Source organism: Anolis sagrei, chromosome X (genome assembly GCF_037176765.1).
Source record: "Anolis sagrei isolate rAnoSag1 chromosome X, rAnoSag1.mat, whole genome shotgun sequence".
Taxonomy (NCBI): Eukaryota; Metazoa; Chordata; class Lepidosauria; order Squamata; family Dactyloidae; genus Anolis; species Anolis sagrei.
In genome coordinates this window covers 43,359,206-43,379,330 of record NC_090034.1, presented here as the reverse complement: position 1 = coordinate 43,379,330, position 20,125 = coordinate 43,359,206, and the positions used below count along the sequence as shown (strand labels likewise).

The 20,125-nt window shown below is 42.9% G+C and overlaps 1 protein-coding gene across 3 annotated transcripts in view; it reads left to right on the top strand.

Moving 5' to 3' along the window:
* Window positions 1-20,125, top strand: part of KSR2 (kinase suppressor of ras 2) — a 204,632-nt gene that overhangs the window by 21,670 nt on the left and 162,837 nt on the right. For all 3 annotated transcript variants that reach the window (XM_067473258.1, XM_060785468.2, XM_060785469.2), the window contains exon 2: window positions 13,243-13,383. In XM_067473258.1, the coding sequence (XP_067329359.1) occupies window positions 13,243-13,383 (141 nt within the window). The remainder of the gene's footprint in view (window positions 1-13,242; window positions 13,384-20,125) is intronic.

Here is a 20,125-nt window from a genome sequence, read left to right as displayed (position 1 = left end):
GTCATGACACCCTCACAAAAGAGGTGGCAATGGTATGGTGACAAGGCCTTCATTCCAGTCCTATGCCTCTCTACAAAAGTGGCTCACATGTCATCATTGCAGATGTGTGGAAAATGCCATAATGCAGTCTAGTCACTGGTTCAAGCAATGCATGTTTAACTTCTTGCTGTACAACTATTCAACACTCTATGCTGAAGACAGTTGAGTCAACTGAAAAACATTTAGGAAGCCATTGACCGTACTAGGTCAGACTGTTTCTCTGTCTAGCCCAGTGCTTGAAGTGATAACAAGCAGTTTGAAAAGCAGTAGTTAAAACAATAAAAACAACACAGCATACTCTTAAAAGCCCTTTCTTTCAAAACCTTGAGTTCTCAAAAGTTGCCACAGAAGTTCTCAGAAGCCTCTTGGAATAATCAAAGACTTTGCCTGCCAACAGAAGGACTATAAAGGAGGAGCCACTATAGATTTCCTAGGAAGGAAGGAAGGAAGGAAGGAAGGAAGGAAGGAAGGAAGGAAGGGGGAAGTCACTCAGAAGGCCCTGTCTTGCATCTCCTCCAGTCATGCCTGTGGCAGTGCTGCTGAAAGATGCATAGAATCATAGAGCAGGAAGGGCCATCCAGTCCAACCCATTTGGCCATGCAGGAGCACACAAACTCAACATACAATCAAAGAACTCCCAACATATGACCATCCAGCCTCTGTTTAGGAGCCTCTCCTGAAGATTTCAGGGTCCAGGCAAGCTCATATCTGGCAGTGAACTGGCCCTAAGTCTTATAGACCTTCATGGGAATTTGATTCTGAGTTTCCCCAGTTTTAGACCAACACTGTAACCTTTGCACTTTCTCTCTTGTGTGTTGTGCAAAAGATTCTTTCTAGGGTTACATATTATGATTTTGAAAAACAAAAGCAGCCATAATTCTATTTTCAAATAAGGTGCAAAATAGTGACATGGCAATCTAACTTGCTGCAGCATCCCTGTTTAGTGTCCAGAAGCCAGGAATGGTGAATTAGCCACAGTAGGAATAAGCTGCAGAGGGCTCTTAGATGGAGCACTAGAGGTAGCCTCTGCTGATTATCAAGCATTGCAAGCAGACTGCTTTCTTGACTTTGGGGTCAGAACCGAGGACAGCACCCTCTTGGAACCTGAGAGGCACCAAAACACAAAAGCACATGTGTGTTTTCCAAGAACTGTAATGTTCATTTGGGGATTCTTGCTCCTCACAGCTTAGTTTATTTCTTTCCATTTATTTATAGAAAAAGTTGTGTAAGCTCTTCTGATGCTTAATGCCCTTCAGAGTAGCTCACAGCAATTAAAATTATTATTAGCTTTTTTCCCCACTTCAAATACCACTTCACATTCTCTGGCTAGTGTGGAAAAGACCTCTCCTCCCCACATAGCCACCATGCACTCTGAAGGTTGAAAATGGCTAATTACAAAAAACAAATTTGCAGTCAATCTCCTTTTTCTAGTAGAATAAAAGCTATAACTAAGCAACATTACAATTGCAATGTAACAAGAGATGTCACTAATTCTTGCAGTGTAACTGTAACTTTTCATTGTAGGTGTATATTTTCTGGTTAAACAACTGTGACCCTATTAAAGATTAGAGGAGGAATAGCACATGGTTCAAATGCCAGTTTGTGAAGAGCCCCTTTCTGTGGCTTTGTGCTCTGGAGCAGATGTAGAAATAATAAGGAGGTGGGTGGGGAAGGCATGCTACAGACCAGAGGCACAGAAAATTCAGAGTTGGTTATTTAAAGTATACACTTTAGTTAGTTTTGAAAAATAGGAAAGGCACAATGTGACTATGGCCCTACTCTTGGGCTTTGGAACTATGACCCAAATCCCCTCATTAGTTTCACTTTGAATACATCCACAGAGTCAATGGTAAGGTAGTCAGTCAACACTGTGAAAATTCCATTGATTCAGTGGGTTTACTCAGTGGAATTAGTAGGATTCATGGCAATTAGGAACCCCTGATGGCGCAATGGGTTAAACCCTTGTGCTGGCAGGACTGAAGACTGACAGGTCAGAGGTTTGAATCAGGGGGCAGTGCAGATGAGCTCCCTCTGCTAGCTCCAGCTCCCCATGTGGGGACATGCGAGAAGCCTCCCACAAGGATGGTAAAACATCAAAAATATCCAGGTGTCCCCTGGGCAATGTCCTTGCAGACGGCCAATTCTCTCACATGAGAAGCAACTTGCAGTTTCTCAAGTTGCTCCTGACACGAAAAAAATGCCAATGACTCACTTTCAGTGATTGTGCTCTGTTGAGAACATTAGACCCACCATCCCACCACCCCTTGCTTGTCTAGGTTCCTTAGAGACTTTCAGAATTGAGGTGCTACCACATAGAAGTCTCTATCCCCTCTTCTCTCTAAGCTCCCTTCACTTAGTGGTTGAATATATAAGGAGGAGAGCTTTTGAATGACGAATAGGTGGTAATACAGTGCTGAGTTGCCATAGACATGTGCCTTTGGAGGGTGAAGGCTGTAGATCACTTGTATAGAACATGCTTTGCAGGAGGGAGGCTTGACAGTTTCATTCACTCTGCATTTTTAAATGAACAGACCAGACTCACTTTCCTGAATCTGTCATGTGGATTGAAATACAAGTGGTTGGTGTTCAGGTTGCTCTGAACTTCATCATACAGTTTTTAGCTCAAAACAAAAACCACTTTTTATTCTAAAGTCTGTGCTTTAGGTGAAAATGTTTACCAAAGCATGAGTGCATATGGAGAAGACAGTTTGGGTATGTACATCCTCTGAGGAAAAAATACACTCTAGTGTAAATTTTATGCTCTTAAAAAAAAAAAAGCCCAATGGATGCAGAAGCAGGATGGAAATGAATTTAGGAATAAACACATCAGCACTCAATAGACTAAGCTCCCCATCCATATTATGCATGCAAAAGGCTTCAAGTTCAATCCTTGCTTTTGAAAAGATACATTTTGGGATGAGCTGCAGAGCTGATATGGAGCAGAGAATTGGCTACAGTTTCCCACAGTTGAAGGTGTCTTGTGGGGGTGGGGGGGGGGAGCATTGCTCAATGCGTGCATGTTTGCTTTACAGCCTTAAAATTCCCTGTCTTAAAATTTAGAGAGCTGCTGCCATCAGGGTAATCAGTATGGAGCCTGATGGACCCACATGAACAAAGTCCCCAACTACCAGGGTTAGACAAACTTGGTTATTACTTCATTTTCTCTCTTTGCTTCTCTCACTTTAACAGAGAGGTGAGCAACTAATGCCCTTTACATGTTGTTGGTAGCTTCCAAAGTCCCTAAACTATTTTGCTGGTCAGAGCTGTTGGGAGTTACAGTCCACCCATACATTGCCATTCTTCCAACATGATCAACTTTGTACAGTTGGTTTCTTTCCATAGACTTACAGCCCAGGCTGTCATCCTTCACGGGTCAACTGTTGTTCTGATCTCCCTCTCACCTAATGTTGACAAGACAACATGCGCTTGCAAAAATGGCTCACAGCCTTGCCCAGAAGAGCTCTCCAAGGTGGACTGGGTTGCTCCACCTCCTCTTGCAAGCTTTGACAAATCTTCCATTTATCCTGGTCCTTTTGCAGGGGTTCACTCTGTCACTGGCCAGTGAGTTGTCAGCAACACCTTTCCTATGTTTTTTATTTTCTTTTTTCCATCCAGGTTCCTAACCCACCTGCCCCTCCTCCCTTTTGTTTTGGCAAGATCGTAATCTCCTGGCGGGGCAAGGCAGGGGAGCAGTTTCCAGCCTGATTGACGTCAGTGACACTCTGTCAATTAGCGGCACGAGGTGCTGGGAAAGAGGTGCAGCTGTCGCCCTTCTCCCTGGAGACCAGGTTTATCTCCATCCAAGTTCAGTGGGCTTCTGGGAATTTCTCCAAACGTGGCCCTTGAGAGCTCAGCAATGAACCTGCTTGGCTCGAGTCCTCTTCTCTGGCGAGAAAGTTAGTAATAAAAATTGGCAAAGTCACCTCTGAGGACTGCAACTCACAATATCCCCTCTGTTGTCAGTGGGATTCTGGGAGTTGGAGTCAGTCCCTAAGTAATGTTTCCAGGCTATGGGCGTAGTGCAGGAGCAAAAGTGCTTGCTGTCTGTGTGATGAGACCCAAGCCCAAGTGAGTCCACATTTTACACAATTTTAGGATGCCATGGATTTCTTTTGGTCACTTGCCAATAGAAAGTGAGGACTTAAAAGAGAACACAGTTTTTTAAAACAAAACATATGCTCTGTTCCCTCCCCCTAAAGACTTTGGCAGCCCAAGTTCCTTTTTTGTTGGTTCCACTTGTATTTCAACATTCCTGCTGTAAACTCTAAGAGGTAGACACAGCAACCCTGGAAAGGGAGAAGAGAGTGACTGGCCTGAGATTATGCAGTGGGTTTTTCATGACTCAGTTAGGACTAGAATCTGGACCTCCAAATCCTTTCATTTATATATGTATAAAATACCTATGCCCCACCCAATAGCTGAAGGCCTCTAGGGATAAAATCAAATAAATTTAAATCATTTTCAAAGATAGAAAATATTCCATTTATCCAGGTTTTGAATTGTCCGAAACCCAGACAATTCAAAACCATTAAAATGTTGATGGTAACATAACCATAACACACCGAGGAAGTCAGGTAGGCTCCCAAGCCTTTAATAGAAAGTCCTGTTTTGACTGGCACCAGAATGACAGCAATGTTGTCATCCATCGGATCTCTGAAGGGAAGGAATTCCAGACCTGGGGTGCCACTGCAGAGAAGGCCATTCAAGACCCTGGACCAAGTGTAGTGTTCATACCGTTTGTCCACAGCAGTAACTCCATGCTTGCTTTTTTTTTCTGTATCCAGCTTCACAGCTCCCCCAGATATTGCTAACAATTGGGAGGAGGCTGCTATGAAAACTAGAAGTGACATTGTGGGCCTGTAACAATGAAACAACTGCCCGCACCTGTATTATAGCATAGTAATTTTCAGTGTTAAGTGATGGAAGCTTTCAGCATTGCGATACTGACTCTGAGGGTTTATTGAATTAGGTGATTGATCCCGCTCCCCATGCATTCCTTCATTGAAATGAATTCCAAGAAGACAACAATACCATTTTTTTTTAAAAAAAGCTAAATACAGCCTGCTAAAATAGATTAGAAATGCAGGCAGCTGATAAAAGATCAGGAAAAATCTTTAAATGCTTGGATGAATGAAAACATTTTGTCTGATTGCTAAAAATGAACCTTTGGGGGGGGGGGGGGATTTAGTGAGTTTTTTTAAAGCGCTAAAATAAGCATAATGCCTGACCCTAAACATCTATGCTGGTGAAATAATCAGGACTTGGAAAACAGTGAACATAAATATGTATGTGTGTGCACATGTAAAACAGCTGTTGTACCCAAATGGAGATGTAGTTTGGTGAGACATGAGCACTCTGTCAGAGAAGGCTAAATAACTTGTAAAACTACAACTTCCAGTCTGCAAAGTACAACCTGTGTACTGGGAGTGGGCAGATGTGGCAGTTCCAGGGGCCAGTTATCTGCCCCTTGGACACTCTTGGGTTTGCACAGACTGTCCAAAATGCATGCTGCCCCCTTGAAACCCAGAAATGGCTAAACATCCCTTCTGGTCTTTAAAAGGGGTGTGCTGCAGAGGGTCAATGCAAACTGAATTGTTGTAGGTTTTTTGGGCTGTGTGGCCATGTTGTAGAAGCATTATCTAATGATGTTTCACCTGCATCTATGGTCACTTCAAACATACTTTTCAAACAGCCAAATACCTAAAGACAGAAATGCCTAAACATCTAAGGAGGTTATTCACTAGAACCAGATTTGAACAGACAGATACAATGGTTAAACATGAAAGCTTTAACCAAGTTCCATATAATTAACATTTCTGTATCTGTGGGGTGACAGAGGTAGAGGATATTACACATGTACTGTTTAGTTGTATTTTGTACAACAAAGAGAGAAATCAATACCTTGGACCATTCATTATACAGAAGACTCACTGGGATCCCCATATCAAAACTACATTCTTAATGGCTGGCCAGAATGCTAAGATAACACACCAAACAGCCCTTTTCCTTCATAAAGCAACGCAGCCGAGAACTGCGTATCTGGAGGAGATTGGGGTAAACTGTAGGGGTGATGCAGATATCTGAAGTGGCTTGGGATTGTGCAATAGGTGGTCTATTTTAACCTTTGTTTTAACCTTCATTTTTAATTTTTGTGGTTTGAAATTTTACCTTGGCATTTTAATGATGATGTTTTTAATTATCTTTTAACTTAATTAAGTTTGAATGTATGTTAGTTCACTATTATGGGAGTCTTAGGATAGTGATTATTGTCTATTTGTGTACGTTTCTGTTTCTGTTTTTTAATGTTGACATGGACTAATCAATAAACTTTGCTTTGCTTTACCTGCATCTATGGCAGGCATCCTCAGAGGTTGTGAGATCTCACAACCCAGTGATTCTGGCCAAGCCTTCGACAATACATTGTCCATGCAAATGTTTTAAAAGCTTCTACTTCAAGGAGAGGCAATTCCCTTCTTTTAAAACCAGAAAAAGTGCCAGAGGGGTCAAGGGCTACAGAAAACAGCCTTTGGCATTTACTTGCCCACCTCTGCTTGATAGTCACCAAGTGAGGTCTTGAATGTAGGTCTCCCATAAGCTTCTGAGATCCCATAATGTGGTCTCTCTTCTCCAGTCCTCAAGGCAAGGCAGAGAATGAGCATGAAGCCTTGAAAAATGGGTGTACATGGGTATTTTCCCTACTTGTTAGACTAGGTGATTCTATCTGGATGGCACACTCCGTGCAACTGTGGTTGATGTCTCATGCCCCATTGACATCCTAGGCTTTGGTGCTAAAATCTCAGTGCTTAGGATAATCCTAGTCTCCTATGCTCCAGTGGAATGTTTTGACCACTATTCAGGTCAGGCTCTCTCACTAAAGAAGCCTTGTAGTTGATGCCAGCCTCACTCCTCATGGAAAAGGCACTCTGAGAAGGACATTGCTGGATGGCATTAAAAGGCTGGTGTTCCTTTAAGCACAAGATTCAAGTCCATAGGGAATTCCCCAAGCCCCCTGCCTTGTTAAAACCTTTCAAATTAAAACACAGTGTGGTAGTTTGAACAAATTCACCTTCACCCACTACCTTCATTGTGGTCAGCTCCCCAAATGCAAAACAAACATGTTTTTGACCAAAACTGAAACCAGAACTTCTTCCAATTTTTGATGTGACAATTTCCTGCATTCCACTGGAAAGGCATGAAAGTTGCCTGTTCCTGATTTCAGATATTCCTGGTAAGGAAGGGTCTTGCAAGAGCCAAGGTGGCCTAGTGGTTGGAGCATTTGCCTTGGACTAAAGGAGACCAGGTTTCCAGGCTGAAAAGCCACGGTAAACCTTGGCCAAGTCACACTTTCTCTCAGCCTCATAGGAAGGCAGGGGCAAACCCCCTCTGAAGAAGTCTTTCCAAGGAGAGAGCACGGTGTATGGATGTGAATGTTCAACCAGGTTTCTGTAAGACCAGGGTTTGGATCACTCATGAAAACATACCAACCAATAGTGGCAAACCTCCTTGAAGTAAATCTTGCCAAAGAACACATAAGTGAGACATTAACTGTCAAGCCAAATTGCAACAGCAACGAAGTAAGCACTGGCACTTTGAATTGGTCTTGGAAAGCAGCAGGAAGGCAATGGCAATATTTTATAATGCTCAAGAAGTGTCAGAACCCTTTTTGCCTGTTTAGATTTTGTCCATTCTGTTCCCAATAACTGGAGTTCCTAATCTGGTTTGTGGAGGCAGTTCTAGATTTGTACCTTCCCCTCCCCTTCAGTTTATATCAAAGTTTATTATTGTTTATAACAGGTTGGATCCAGACTAGGGTGCATCTAGAGTTGATCCCTTGAAATTAAGGGGATATAACTAACTATGGTTAAATTGCATTGCTTCCAAGAGGGTCTGTAGCCAGCCCACTGTTTTTAGAATTCCAAGTTACTGTTGGGTTTTGGTAATGATACTTTAATGTAAAGGTTCAAAAGAAAGAACAGCATTTGCAGGTCAGACATTTTCTGTATTGAAGCAGGATGGTCTATATTTGTCTTTTGGAAAATAACCTTTTTCTCAGGATGTTAATATTAATCCATGTAGTCTGTGCTGCAGATAATCTTTTAGTCTTACAGTGCTACAAGATACATGGGTGCATGTTCCTTTTTTGTTTTAATTTTTCCCCCCTCTTGCAGACTAACAGGAATAGCCTTCTGGAAAAATTAATACGACAAAGGTATAAAATAGATTTGAATAGATTCCACAGTGCCACCTAGTGTAAGGAATAATGAACTGCACCCTAACAGAGACAACTTCTGTAAGGCTATATTTTAGAGGAAGAGGCCGCCAAACTCACACTGAAGTATTCCTTGCCTAAGAAAACCCTCTAAAATTCCATAGGTTGCTATAAGTCAACAGCCAAAATTAAAACACATACACGGAGAACACAAAGCGTGGAGGTTCCCTTCTGCCTTTGACTGGATAAGAGTGGCATTCTCCAAATGCAAGCTATGTTTATGCAAATGCTAAATGGGTTGGAGGCAGACTTAATCATTTTAATGCTTATATTTCATGTGTTTTTCTAACTATATTGTATCTTAATTTGTAAGCTGCCTTTAGCCCTGGCGGCATATGAATGAAGATCACCATCATCAATGCAAAAACATGAAACATAATAGGATTTCAGTTAGTATGCTAAACTGGTCTTCCTGATCTCGGTATGTCTGATGTGTGGCTAAGGCTGGAGTCCAACCAGTGGCTGAGATTATAGCAGTGCTTCATCTTCTGATCTGACCTCCAAAATGCTCAGCAAAAGCCAGCTGGCTATCCCAAGAGATAGGATTCTGAGGTCCTGGTGGCTTGGGTGCTGGAGAGTGACACATCCTACCCTCTCCTGCTAGTGAGCAAATGGAATTGTATTGCAAACATTGTGCAGTGTGAAAAAGCCTTGCCCAAAATTGGTATTTTCTGGCTGGGCAAATTACAATAGATACTGAGAGTTGTAATCTAAAGTTTTTGGAAGACCCCAGGTTGAGAAAGACTGCCAGGAGAACTCTTTGTAATTATTATTTGTGTGTATTCAGTTATTTAAAACTCTGCTAGTCTTGTTGCTTCTCAAGCCATTAATTTCTGTTTCTGATGTTGGTACATCCACATATACAATGCCACATGTAGCACCAGTCTAAAGTGCTTGGTGCTCACTACACAGATGAGTCCCATAGGCCAATATCTCTTGAACTTAACTATATAAGCATTTATCTTGGGTCAAAGAGTCACTCCACACAGTACAGATTTGCAGGCATCCCCCAAAGTTGCTTCATCTGCATGTGACAATGTAAAATATAGATTCACCAAGAAGTTTTTGGGGACGTGAATTAGATCAACTTTGGAACAAACTAGCATTGTCTGCCATTAACTCTGTCAAGAGCACACATCACTCAGCCTGGGCAAGCCTTTTATGTTAAGGAGTAATGACTAAATATCCAGCAGTGGTTATTTTAGATCTTTTTCCACCTAATTGTTCATGACTTAGAAACAAAAACAAAACGGTGAACTTGAATTGGAAGGTACCTCAAAGTACAAGTCCATTCCCCAGCTGATGGAGGTAATCTCCTGTTTATACCCTGATAGATGGCTACCCAGCATTTACTTACAAACCCCAAATGATGGAGAGTCCACTGCCTGCCCAAACAGCTTGCCAGGCAGTTTGTACCAGCCACACATTCTTCCTAATCTTTAATTGCAACCCACTTTCTTGTTATTAGAACCCATCTCTCAATCTTACTCCCAAGAGCAATAAGGAACAACTTTTTTTCAAGGCATGCAGCTACCAGAGGAGGGTGGATGGGAATGGCAGCACTACTTCTCAAATACAAATTCTGCCCTACCACATGATGTTTTCCATCAGCTCCCAACTTCCTAGCATTGCAGGGATCAAGACTTCAAAAATAATTCATTCCCTAAATGCTCCTATTTGCTGTGTTCACATTATCTTGGTTCCTTTGCCTGCCCCTTTCCTTCAGATGCATAAATCTCCCCCTCCAAAAGCCCAACGGATTTTTTTCAGTTACGTAGTGGTAAAAATTGGGGGACTGAAAGAACATTTCATGTAGAGAAGGCAGAATTCTTATTGAAGGGGAGAAATGCCCATGAATACATGAAATGGAGGGTGATAGTGAATACTCTTTTTGCTCTTGCTGGCTTCCCATTATTTTGCATATGCTAGATACCTTCCTCAGCTCTGACATTTGCAAAAAGTATGAGTGTCTTCCCTGCTTCTACCCAGCAATGTCTCGGTGGCAGCAGCAATTCTTCTTGCTCTATCCCCACAAGCCCAAGGGTGTTGTGTGAACAGTGAGTACGTGAAACCCCAGATTTGAGATCCATGGATTCAGGGGACTTGTACATAAGATGAAGTTGTTGCCTTAATTTGCCCCTATTACTTCTTCAAGCCTCCTGTTGCAACAACAAGGACAACAAAACCTGTCAAAACTCAGCTAAAATAAAGCTAAAGAAAAATGTGTAGCTTTATTTTTTATGTCAGTGTAGCACACTTCATGGGGATCCCAGGTATGAAATAAAGCCCGTGGAGCAGTTGCCCACGCCTGCTACCTGGGGCATTCTCATGTTACTCTCGGAACCTATGTTCATACTGCTATGAACATTAGGAAAAACTTCCTAACTGTGAGAGCTGTTCAGCAGTGGAACTCTCTACCCCGAAGTGTGGTGGAAGCTCCTTCTATGGAGTCTTTTAAACAGAGGCTGGATGGCCATCTGTTGGGGGTGCTTTGAACACGATTGTCCTGCTTTTTGGCAGGGGGTTGGACTGGATGGCCCACGAGGTCTCTTCCAACTCTATTATTCTATGTACACTCATTCAGATGGTTGTGCAAATCTCTGTCTCTCTGTTCATGATTTGTAGCCAGGTACTAGAATCTTCTTAAATGCAGAGTAACCAATCTAATGTACAACTTTACAATTACCTTCACATTTGAGCAAACATTTGCTTTTAACACACACACACACACACACACTTTTAAAAGATATACAAATCATAGAATCATGTAAATGTAAAGAAAGGAAAAGCAATAATTGACACAATATAGTAGAAATTTCAATTTAAAGGACTCTTCAAGTAAAAAAGTGAGGCATTGAAGTCAAATGGCCCCAGTAACCAAAGTGTGCAAGATAGTTTATCGTTTATATTAATAAATATTTCCACAGATCTAAATGAAATTGCGGCTGTGAATGTGTTTGTCTATTGATGCTTCCAAATGAAATAAATGACTCAGAGTTGACTGTGTTGTTTCTTAATGCCTGCATCTCATTGTTGAAATGGAAGAAAAGGTTAAGGTCCTTGGTTTTGATGGATAAATTTACCAGTTCTTTTACATAAGCATGTAAAGCACAGCCCCCACAAGATATCCAAAGCAGAATCCTTTATGTGATTTGAGATTTTGAGGGGAGTATTTGTGTGTGTGCGCGTGTGTGTCTGTTTGTGTATGTGGTAACTCTGAGAGGGAATATGGATTGTGAGTTAGGAAAGGCACTGACTGAGGTGACATTTGAGATTGCATAAAAGCACGAACCAGAAAAGTCAGGGACAGAACTGCCATTAATACCTTCAAGACAGTAGTCACGCAGCTGTGGCTTTGAACCCAGACAATGTTAGGCTGAGGGTTGCATCGACATAGATGGCCTGACATGAGTAATGTGGCCAAGTTTTCCTAACAGCAATAAGGAAGAGTCAAAATTCATGACCTGCAACACTGACAATGAGAACGTTGCCATGGACAAGTTAATGTTTTACCAAAATACCAAACAAAAGTGTTGATTGGAGATAACTTTTGCCTTGACTTTCTCCATTCATAAATTATGTTTCTGTCTTTATGAAGGCCTCGCATCCCCAACTATGGGGCATTTTTGGCATCTCATTCAGTCTATATGAAAAAAGGCTGGAAAAAGTTTTCCAGCCTCAAATAGGGGACATCCCTTATAAGAAGAGATGCGGGCCAGTCCCAAAAGGGGCAAGCTTGCTGACCCTCAAAGAGGGAGCATCCCTGATTTTAAAAAAGGACATCTGTCAACCCTACCTTAACTAGCTGTTGAATTCTATTCCCTCCATTTTTTCAAGTTTAGTTTTCAAACTTAAATTGTAGTCCTATCTGTGTTGTTCCTTCTTTCTTTTTTCTTATGGAATAATTTCTTGTCTAGCCAAGATTTTAGTTTTATTGGGATCCTTACTCCATTTTCAAAATTTCATAGCAGTTTTGGCAAATATATAAATTGGCAATCGAAAACATATGTATAATTGTTAGGTAGAACTTTTCAGGAGAGAGCCCGCCTTGGCTAAGCCTTGTAGGAAGTATTGTTTTCTGTAGAGAAGCACCAGTGTTTTGATGCATACAGTCAATCCTTTGCATTCATGGGTTTTGTATCCATGAATTCCACCAACCATCGCTCAAAACTATTTGGGGAAAAATCCCCAAAAGTAAACCTTGATTTTGCCAAGTGCTCAGCACTATGCCAATATATAGGCTTACCCTGCTGTAGCCACCCACCATTTTATAGATCCTCAGATTCTCTCCAGCACTCATTTGAGTTGTTCAATTTCATCTATTTGTAAAAGGGATACCATTTTATTACACTACTGTGTAGAATTGTACTTAGGCATCTACAGCTATTAGCATTTATGGGGGTCTTAGAACCAAATCCCAGTAGATACAGAGGGCTTGCTACAATTGCTTGAGTTTAAATATGGCACATAGAACAACACATTCCTGATTTCAGGAATTTGTGATAGTTGAGTATTATACCATCCAGATGCCTCAGCCAAATTGGCAGTCTCAACTAAAGTAGACTTATTGAACCTATTGTAATTTGGTAAACTCTTTTGGTTCAAGGTTCACTTAAATTGAAATTAGCGCCTACAATTAGGCCAGAAAGCCATGGAAGAGCGCATACTCATTACATTATGCAAAATATCTGTAAACATCAATCCTAGCACAGTGTAGCCATGGTGAATGTTCCTTGTGAACAACTGTAAGAGTGTGCAGAGCCACAATCTGTGTATTATTATTTTATTACTATCATTTATTCATATATGTTCTGCTTTTCCCCAATACTGGAACTGGGAGTGACTACATTTGGACTTGAGGTGTACATGCATGTACAGACTGTACCCATGCTGTATGTAATGTATGAGCACTCCTTTTCTCTTTTCCTCCCCAGACCAAACTGGTGAAGTATTTTAGCCGCCAGCTCTCTTGCAAACGTAAGGTGGCCCTACAGGAGCGCAATGCCGAGCTGGAAGGCTTTCCACAACTTCCGCATTGGTTCCGCATTGTCAATATCCGCAAGGAAGTGATAGAGGTGAGTGATGCATAAAAGCTGCTCTTGTTATTTTTTTTACTAGTGGTATTTAAAATGGTGTCAAAATGCACTCATTCTATAGTATAGATATGGCCATAGTCATCCAAACCAAAACCAGTGCACTGGGCTCAATCTTTTAGTTGGCCCTGAGCTGCTGAGGTGAAGGGCAAGACATTCTAACCTTCCCAGCCAGAGAAAGAAAAGCTTCTGAGTCAGTTGGAGTGGGACTTTAGGGCAAACAGGGCCCCACTTGGGACACATCTATACAGACTATTTAGGTCAGTTTCAAACCAGCATAGAAGAAAGTGGTTTGGGGATGTGGGTGATTAGACTGGCAATTTTGGAACTAGTTTGAAGCCTGGATAATGACTACACACACTGAAAAGGCTGCCAGATCTCCTACAACCAGGTAGGAGGGTGTGTTATGTCTGGGGATGGACTCGATGGACTGTCACCTTGTCGTGGTGAGGGGGCTTGCGTGTTTCAGTGAACCTGCGGGCACAACAACCGGAGTCATGCACTCCCAGGAGTGGCCGCGGGGGAGGTTCCAGACCAAGCACAGTCCGAAGACCCAAAGACATCAACAGCAGAGCAGGCAGAGGGTAACATGGTACATGTTACAACGGATGTGAAGGCGGAAGGAGGCTGCAACAGATTGAGAAGCCATGGTCATTGTGTTAAACTTCACCACTCTGTGAAGACTGTGTGTTGATCAGTTGTGCACTGACCTCCACACATTTAAAAAAACTCACGCACAGGTGTCTTCCAAGGAAAAAAAACCAAGCCAACCAAAGTCCCATGGCGATCAGCGAGTGGCGACGGGAGCAGGACTGTGAAATCTGGAAGCCACTAGTCACAGACTGGCACATGGGCGGTGGGTACGGACTCAGACGTTCTACCTCAAGGTCCGAGGCAGTTGAGTAGTTCAGCAGCTGTATACATGGCTGAGCAGCCCTTTTTAGGACCCACTCTGCTCACCCCACACGGGGAAGGGGCTAGAAAAGGTGCTCTAAACATAGTCTGCCTCTCTTATCCCTGATGGGACTGCCGCGTTCAGTGGGGTCACCACCCTGCAGCCAAAAAAGAAAAATGAACTTTGGTACATGGAACGTACGGACACTGATAGACAACACTGACAGTGAACGCCCCGAATGCAGAACTGCCATCATTGCAAGGGAGCTGGGACGCTTTAACATTGACATAGCAGCCCTTCAGGAGACCCAGAGAGCAGGAGAGCGACAGCTGAAGGAAGAAAAAGAAGGCTACACCTTCTTCTGGAAGGGACTGCCCAAAGAAGACCAAAGAATGCACAGAGTTGGCTTTGCTATCAGAAATGATCTGGTGAAACATCTGACCAAAGCACCCACTGGCATCAATTAACAACTCTCAATCCTCTGAAAGGATCTTGCCAAAAACCAACAGGCAACCATCATAAGTGCCTATGCACCAACACTAGATGCTGATGAAGACATCAAGGAAAATTTTTACTGTCAGCTGGACATCGTCCTACCGAAGATATCTAAGGAGGACAAAATCATCCTCCTGGGGGATTTTAATGCAAGAGTCAGGAGAGACTTCGACCTGTGGCCAGGGACCATAGGAAAAGATGTGGTTGGAAACAGCAACTCGAATGGCATCCTGTTTCTCACCAAATGTGCAGAACACAACCTTGTCATCACCAACACACTCTTCCGCCAGAAAAACAAGTTCAAGACATCATGGAAGCACCCCCGGTCAAAGCATTGGCACCTCTTAGACTATGTAATCACACGGGCCAGAGACCGCCATGACGTGCTCCTCACAAGAGCCATGACAGGTGCTGATGACTGCTGGACTGACCACAGGCTGATCCGATCCACGATGGCTATCAAGATCGCCCCCAAGCGCAGACTCCAAGGAAGAAAGACAAGGCACAAAATCAACACCCAAGCCCTTCAGGAGCCCTCCAGACGAGCCCATTTCCAAACAGCACTCAAGGACCATCTACCCACAGAACACCCCGAAAATGTTGAGGAACATTGGAACAAACTGAAGACCTCCATCATCACAGCCTGTGAAGAAACTATTCAAACCAAAAAACATCAAGATTGGTTTGATGAAAATGGCAATGAGATCCAACAGCTAATTGACAAGAAAAGGAAAGCCTTCCAAACATGGCAGAGAGACATCAACTGTGCTGCTAAGAAAATGATCTACGACAGCACAAAAGCTGAGGTCTAAAGAAGAACAAGAGAACTCAAGAACATCTGGTGGACAAAGTAGGCTCAAGAAATCCAACACCTGGCAGATACCCATGATGCTCAGGGATTTTTCAAAGCCACAAACGTCATCTATGGACCAAGAAACCATGGCATACAGCCTCTATGCTCATCAGATGGAACCAAACTCCTGAAGGACCAAAACTCAATTGCACTATGTTGGAAAGAACACTGCCAAAGCCTCCTGAACCGCAGCTCCAATGTGGCCGAACAGGTTCTCTCACAAATCCCGCAACAATAAACCAGGGATGAGCTTGCAGCACTGCCTAGTTTGGAAGAAGTCACCATTGCCACCAGCCAACAAAAAAAAAAAACAAAGCCAGAGGACCGGATGGGATCCCTGCTGAAATCTTTAAAGAGGGAGGACCTGGCCTGACACACCAACTCCACCAGCTCATTGAAAAAGTGTGGGTGACTGAGAAAATCCCAGCAGATTTCAAGTATGCCACCATCATCACCCTTTTCAAAAAAGGGGAAAGAACAGACTGCGGAAACTAACGAGGTATCTCCCTTCTAACCTCCGCTGGGAAAATCCTCGCAAGAATCCTTGCAAACCGCCTTCTGCCCCTCTCAGAAGACACCCTCCCAGAATCCCAGAACGGCTTCCGTCCCTCCAGAGGAACAGTGGACATGATCTTCACTGCACGACAGCTCCAAGAAAAATGCAGGGAACAAAATCAACCTCTGTACATGGCATTCATTGACCCTGCAAAGGCATTCGACACAGTGAATCATAGCGCTCTCTGGACCAACCTCCAAAAAATCGGGTGCCCTAACAAATTCATGAACATCCTGTGGCTCCTTCATGATGACATGATGGCAACAGTCTTGGACAGCAGTGGCTCCCAAAGTGACCCATTCAAGGTGGAATCAGGTGTCAAACAGGGATGTGTTATTGCCCCAACTTTATTCTCCATCTTCATCGCTATGATACTCCATCTTGTTGATGGGAAGTTTCCCACCGGAGTGGAAATCATCTATTGGACAGATGGCAAGCTGTTTAAACTCAGCAGACTGAAAGCCAAATCCAAGGTTACAACAACATCTGTTATAGAACTCCAGTATGCTGATGACAACGTCATCTGTGCACATTCAGAAGAAGATCTACAAGCCACTCTAAACACCTTTGCAGAAGCATACGGAAGCTCGACCTGTCATTGAACATCGAGTGCTGTTCCAGCAGTCACCAGCCAAGCCCTCTCCAATGCCGGAGATACAGCTTAATAGTGTAACACTAGAAAATGTTGACCATTTCCGCTACCTTGGCAGCCACCTCACCACCAAAGTCAACATCTACAACGAAATACAACACTGCCTGAGCTCTGCAAGTGCAGCATTTTTCCGAATGAAGCAGATAGTGTTTGAGGACCGGGATATCCGTAGGGAGACCAAGGTGCTTGTTTATAAAGCTATTGTCCTCCCAACCCTGCTATATGCCTGTGAGACGTGGACTGTGTAGAGACGTCACATGCAACTCCTGGAACGATTCCATCAGCACTGCCTCCGGAAAATCCTGCAAATCTCTTGGGAAGGCAAGCGGACAAACGTCAGCGTGCTGGAAGAAGCAAAGACCACCTGCATTGAAGCGATGGTCCTCCACCATCAACTCCACTGGACCGGCCATGTTGTCCTGGTGCCCGACCACCGTCTCCCAAAGCAGTTGCTCTACTCTGAACTCAAGAATGGAAAACGGAATGTTGGTGGACAGGAAAAGAGATTTAAAGATGGGCTCAAAGTCAACCTTTAAAACTCTGGCATAGACACTGAGAACTGGGCAGCCCTGGCCCTTGAGCATTCCAGCTGGAGGCCAGCTGTGACCAGCAATGCTGCAGAATTTGAAGAGGCAAGAATGGAGGATGAAAGAGAGGAACGTGCCAAGAGGAAGGCGCATCAAGCTAACCCTGACTGAGACCGCCTTCCTCCTGGAAACCAATTCCCTCACTGCGGGATCAAGATGCAGATCAAGAATAGGGCTCCACAGTCACCTACGGACCCACCGCCAGGACACCAAACTTGGAGTACCATCATCCTCAGACTACGAGGGATCGCCTAATGAATGAATGTGGCTGGGGACAACTGTGAAATGGTGTGTCTGTGTGGGAGAGGGGGTCATTTCAAGTGGTGTCAACCTGCCAGTTCAAGTGGTGTCAACTTGCATTCATTCTGCAGTGTAGATGGGCCCTAGGTGTCAAGACTGGGAAGCAATGCAGGAAAAGGGTGATGGTGGCAGTGTCAGCCTGGACAGCGGATCAGGTCAAAATGCACCCAGTGATCCAGCTGATTGCAGATCTTTAGGGAGACATCTACACTCACCACTTAGGCTGGTTTGGAACAGGTTGGGAGAAAGTAGTTTCTCTGTGTAGATGAGTACATTGACATCTACTTGCTTTAATTTGCAGTGCAGCACACTTTGGTAGCACATGTTTTGTATCTGCCACATCTTTAACCTGGATAATATGGTCAGTTCAGATGTGCCTGGGATGCTCCTGAATTTCTTGCAAATTCTGGAGTATCACCCAATTTTGCTTCAATCAGATCAAAGCTGGGGTAAGGGCAAAAGACTTGTATAACCTACCAGAACTCACTGTGTGCTATATAAACTGCCAGTGCTGGATTCAAGGTGAGTGTACAGTTTTTGTATTCCCAAATATACAGAAAGAGGAGCCAGGCAAAAATTCCCCTTCTTAAGGTTCATTTCTGTGTTGCAGTTCTCCAGAGGAACCACATGATGGCAGCACTTTTCCATCCAGTAAAGCCAAATGGTTACTGGCCTTAGGCACTTGCTTGAATAATCTGCCAGTCTGCCTGTGTGGTGGGACATAGAAGATAGCTTAATCTAGTTAGCAGTGCTGTGTCCTTCAAATCCATCTAATACACATGCTTAGTTGGGATTTTTCATCTGTCTATCTAATTTCTCAGTGGTCTGTCCTTTTTTTAGGATTAAAGGCAGAAAAGTAACAAATTGGATTAGGCATCTTTTAATTGGATTTCTATGTTGATAAGTTACTTTTCTAGGAAAACCTCAAAACCAAGATTCCATTTTTATTTTGTGTGTGCATTTTTATTGGGTGCATCTCTTTTCTTTTTATTTCATTTTTTTATTAAAAGAAGTTTTTGGCCCGTGTCTCTTATTATAAGGGATGTCCCCTATATGAGGCTGGAAAGCTTTTCTTTTCATATATACTGAATGAGATGACAGAAACGAAGCCCCCCGCCCTTCCCACTTAGAACGTCAACAGAAAGGCTTTCACCAAGATGCTTAACTTGGCTGCCTTTAGCTTGGAGAAACAGCTATTTCTGGACTCCGATTCATACAAACAGCAAATAAAAGCGCAACCAAAAAGGAGTTAAATTGGGTTCGAGTCACCCCCCCTCCCCGTGCCATGACTCCCATCCTGATCTAAATTCTCCCCTTAATGCTCATTCTAGAGAAAAATGAAACAAGCATAGATTCTAGTGATATATTAAAAATGAGTTCTTCTTTGGCTCCAAGTCTGCCATTTGGCTTGTGTGTCCTGCGTTGTTCCATTACACTGTTTGCAGACAAGTTATTCATGTATTAAAACATTTCTATCCCGCCTACTATCCAGAGATCACAGTCTGACAAATTTAAAACTGTGTGAATAATAGGCTAAAAGACATATTTGAACAGTTGAACCTGCGAAAAAGACAGATTGAAAGATTAAATAGATTAAAATGAATTACTCCCATGTTCATGTGAGGTTTTTTTTGTAGGATGCAATTAGGTTCCAAAACCTTTCATAACCAACTGGGTTTTCACTTGGAGCCTGAACCACATGAACGTTGGCATTGTTAGGGGCATGGTTCATGTTTTGAAACCAATTCTTTAACAACAACAACAACAACTTTATTTTTATCCTGCCTTATCTCCCCGAGGGGACTCAGGGCAGTTTACAACAAAAAATTGGCAAACGTCAATGCCAACAAGACATAACAAAACAGATCAAATCATAGCCAAGGGGAGGCATAGTGCACCTCCCCCCTTTTTTTTATAACCCCTCCTGCTTCCCAAACCCCAATCTCTGAATTTTTAAAAAAGAAAATGAGTGGTTTGGGGGCAGTTTTATCCCCAACATAAAAGAACAGAAAGCCCAGTGGGAACACATAAAAATGATTTAAAATATTCAGTTTCCCCAAAACCCTATATCTCTTCCCGCACACCCTTGTTGTTTTCTGTAGTCCTTGTAATGGTGACAAGAAAGGATGTAATGCCATTTTTCAGAGACTGGAGGAGAAAATGGTGGTATTTGGGCATGCCGTGAGGAATGATGGGAGTTGCAGTGCTCCATGTGCTTGTGCTTCCAATTAAAGACATTTTGTTCAATGCACATCATGGCATGCTTAGAAATATTCTTCCAGGTAGCACGTTCATTTTAATGGTTGATATTTGATCCCTCTAGAGAATTTTTAATTATGCCCAATTTATTAAATCTTTTTAATGCTCTGCACAATAATAGAACATA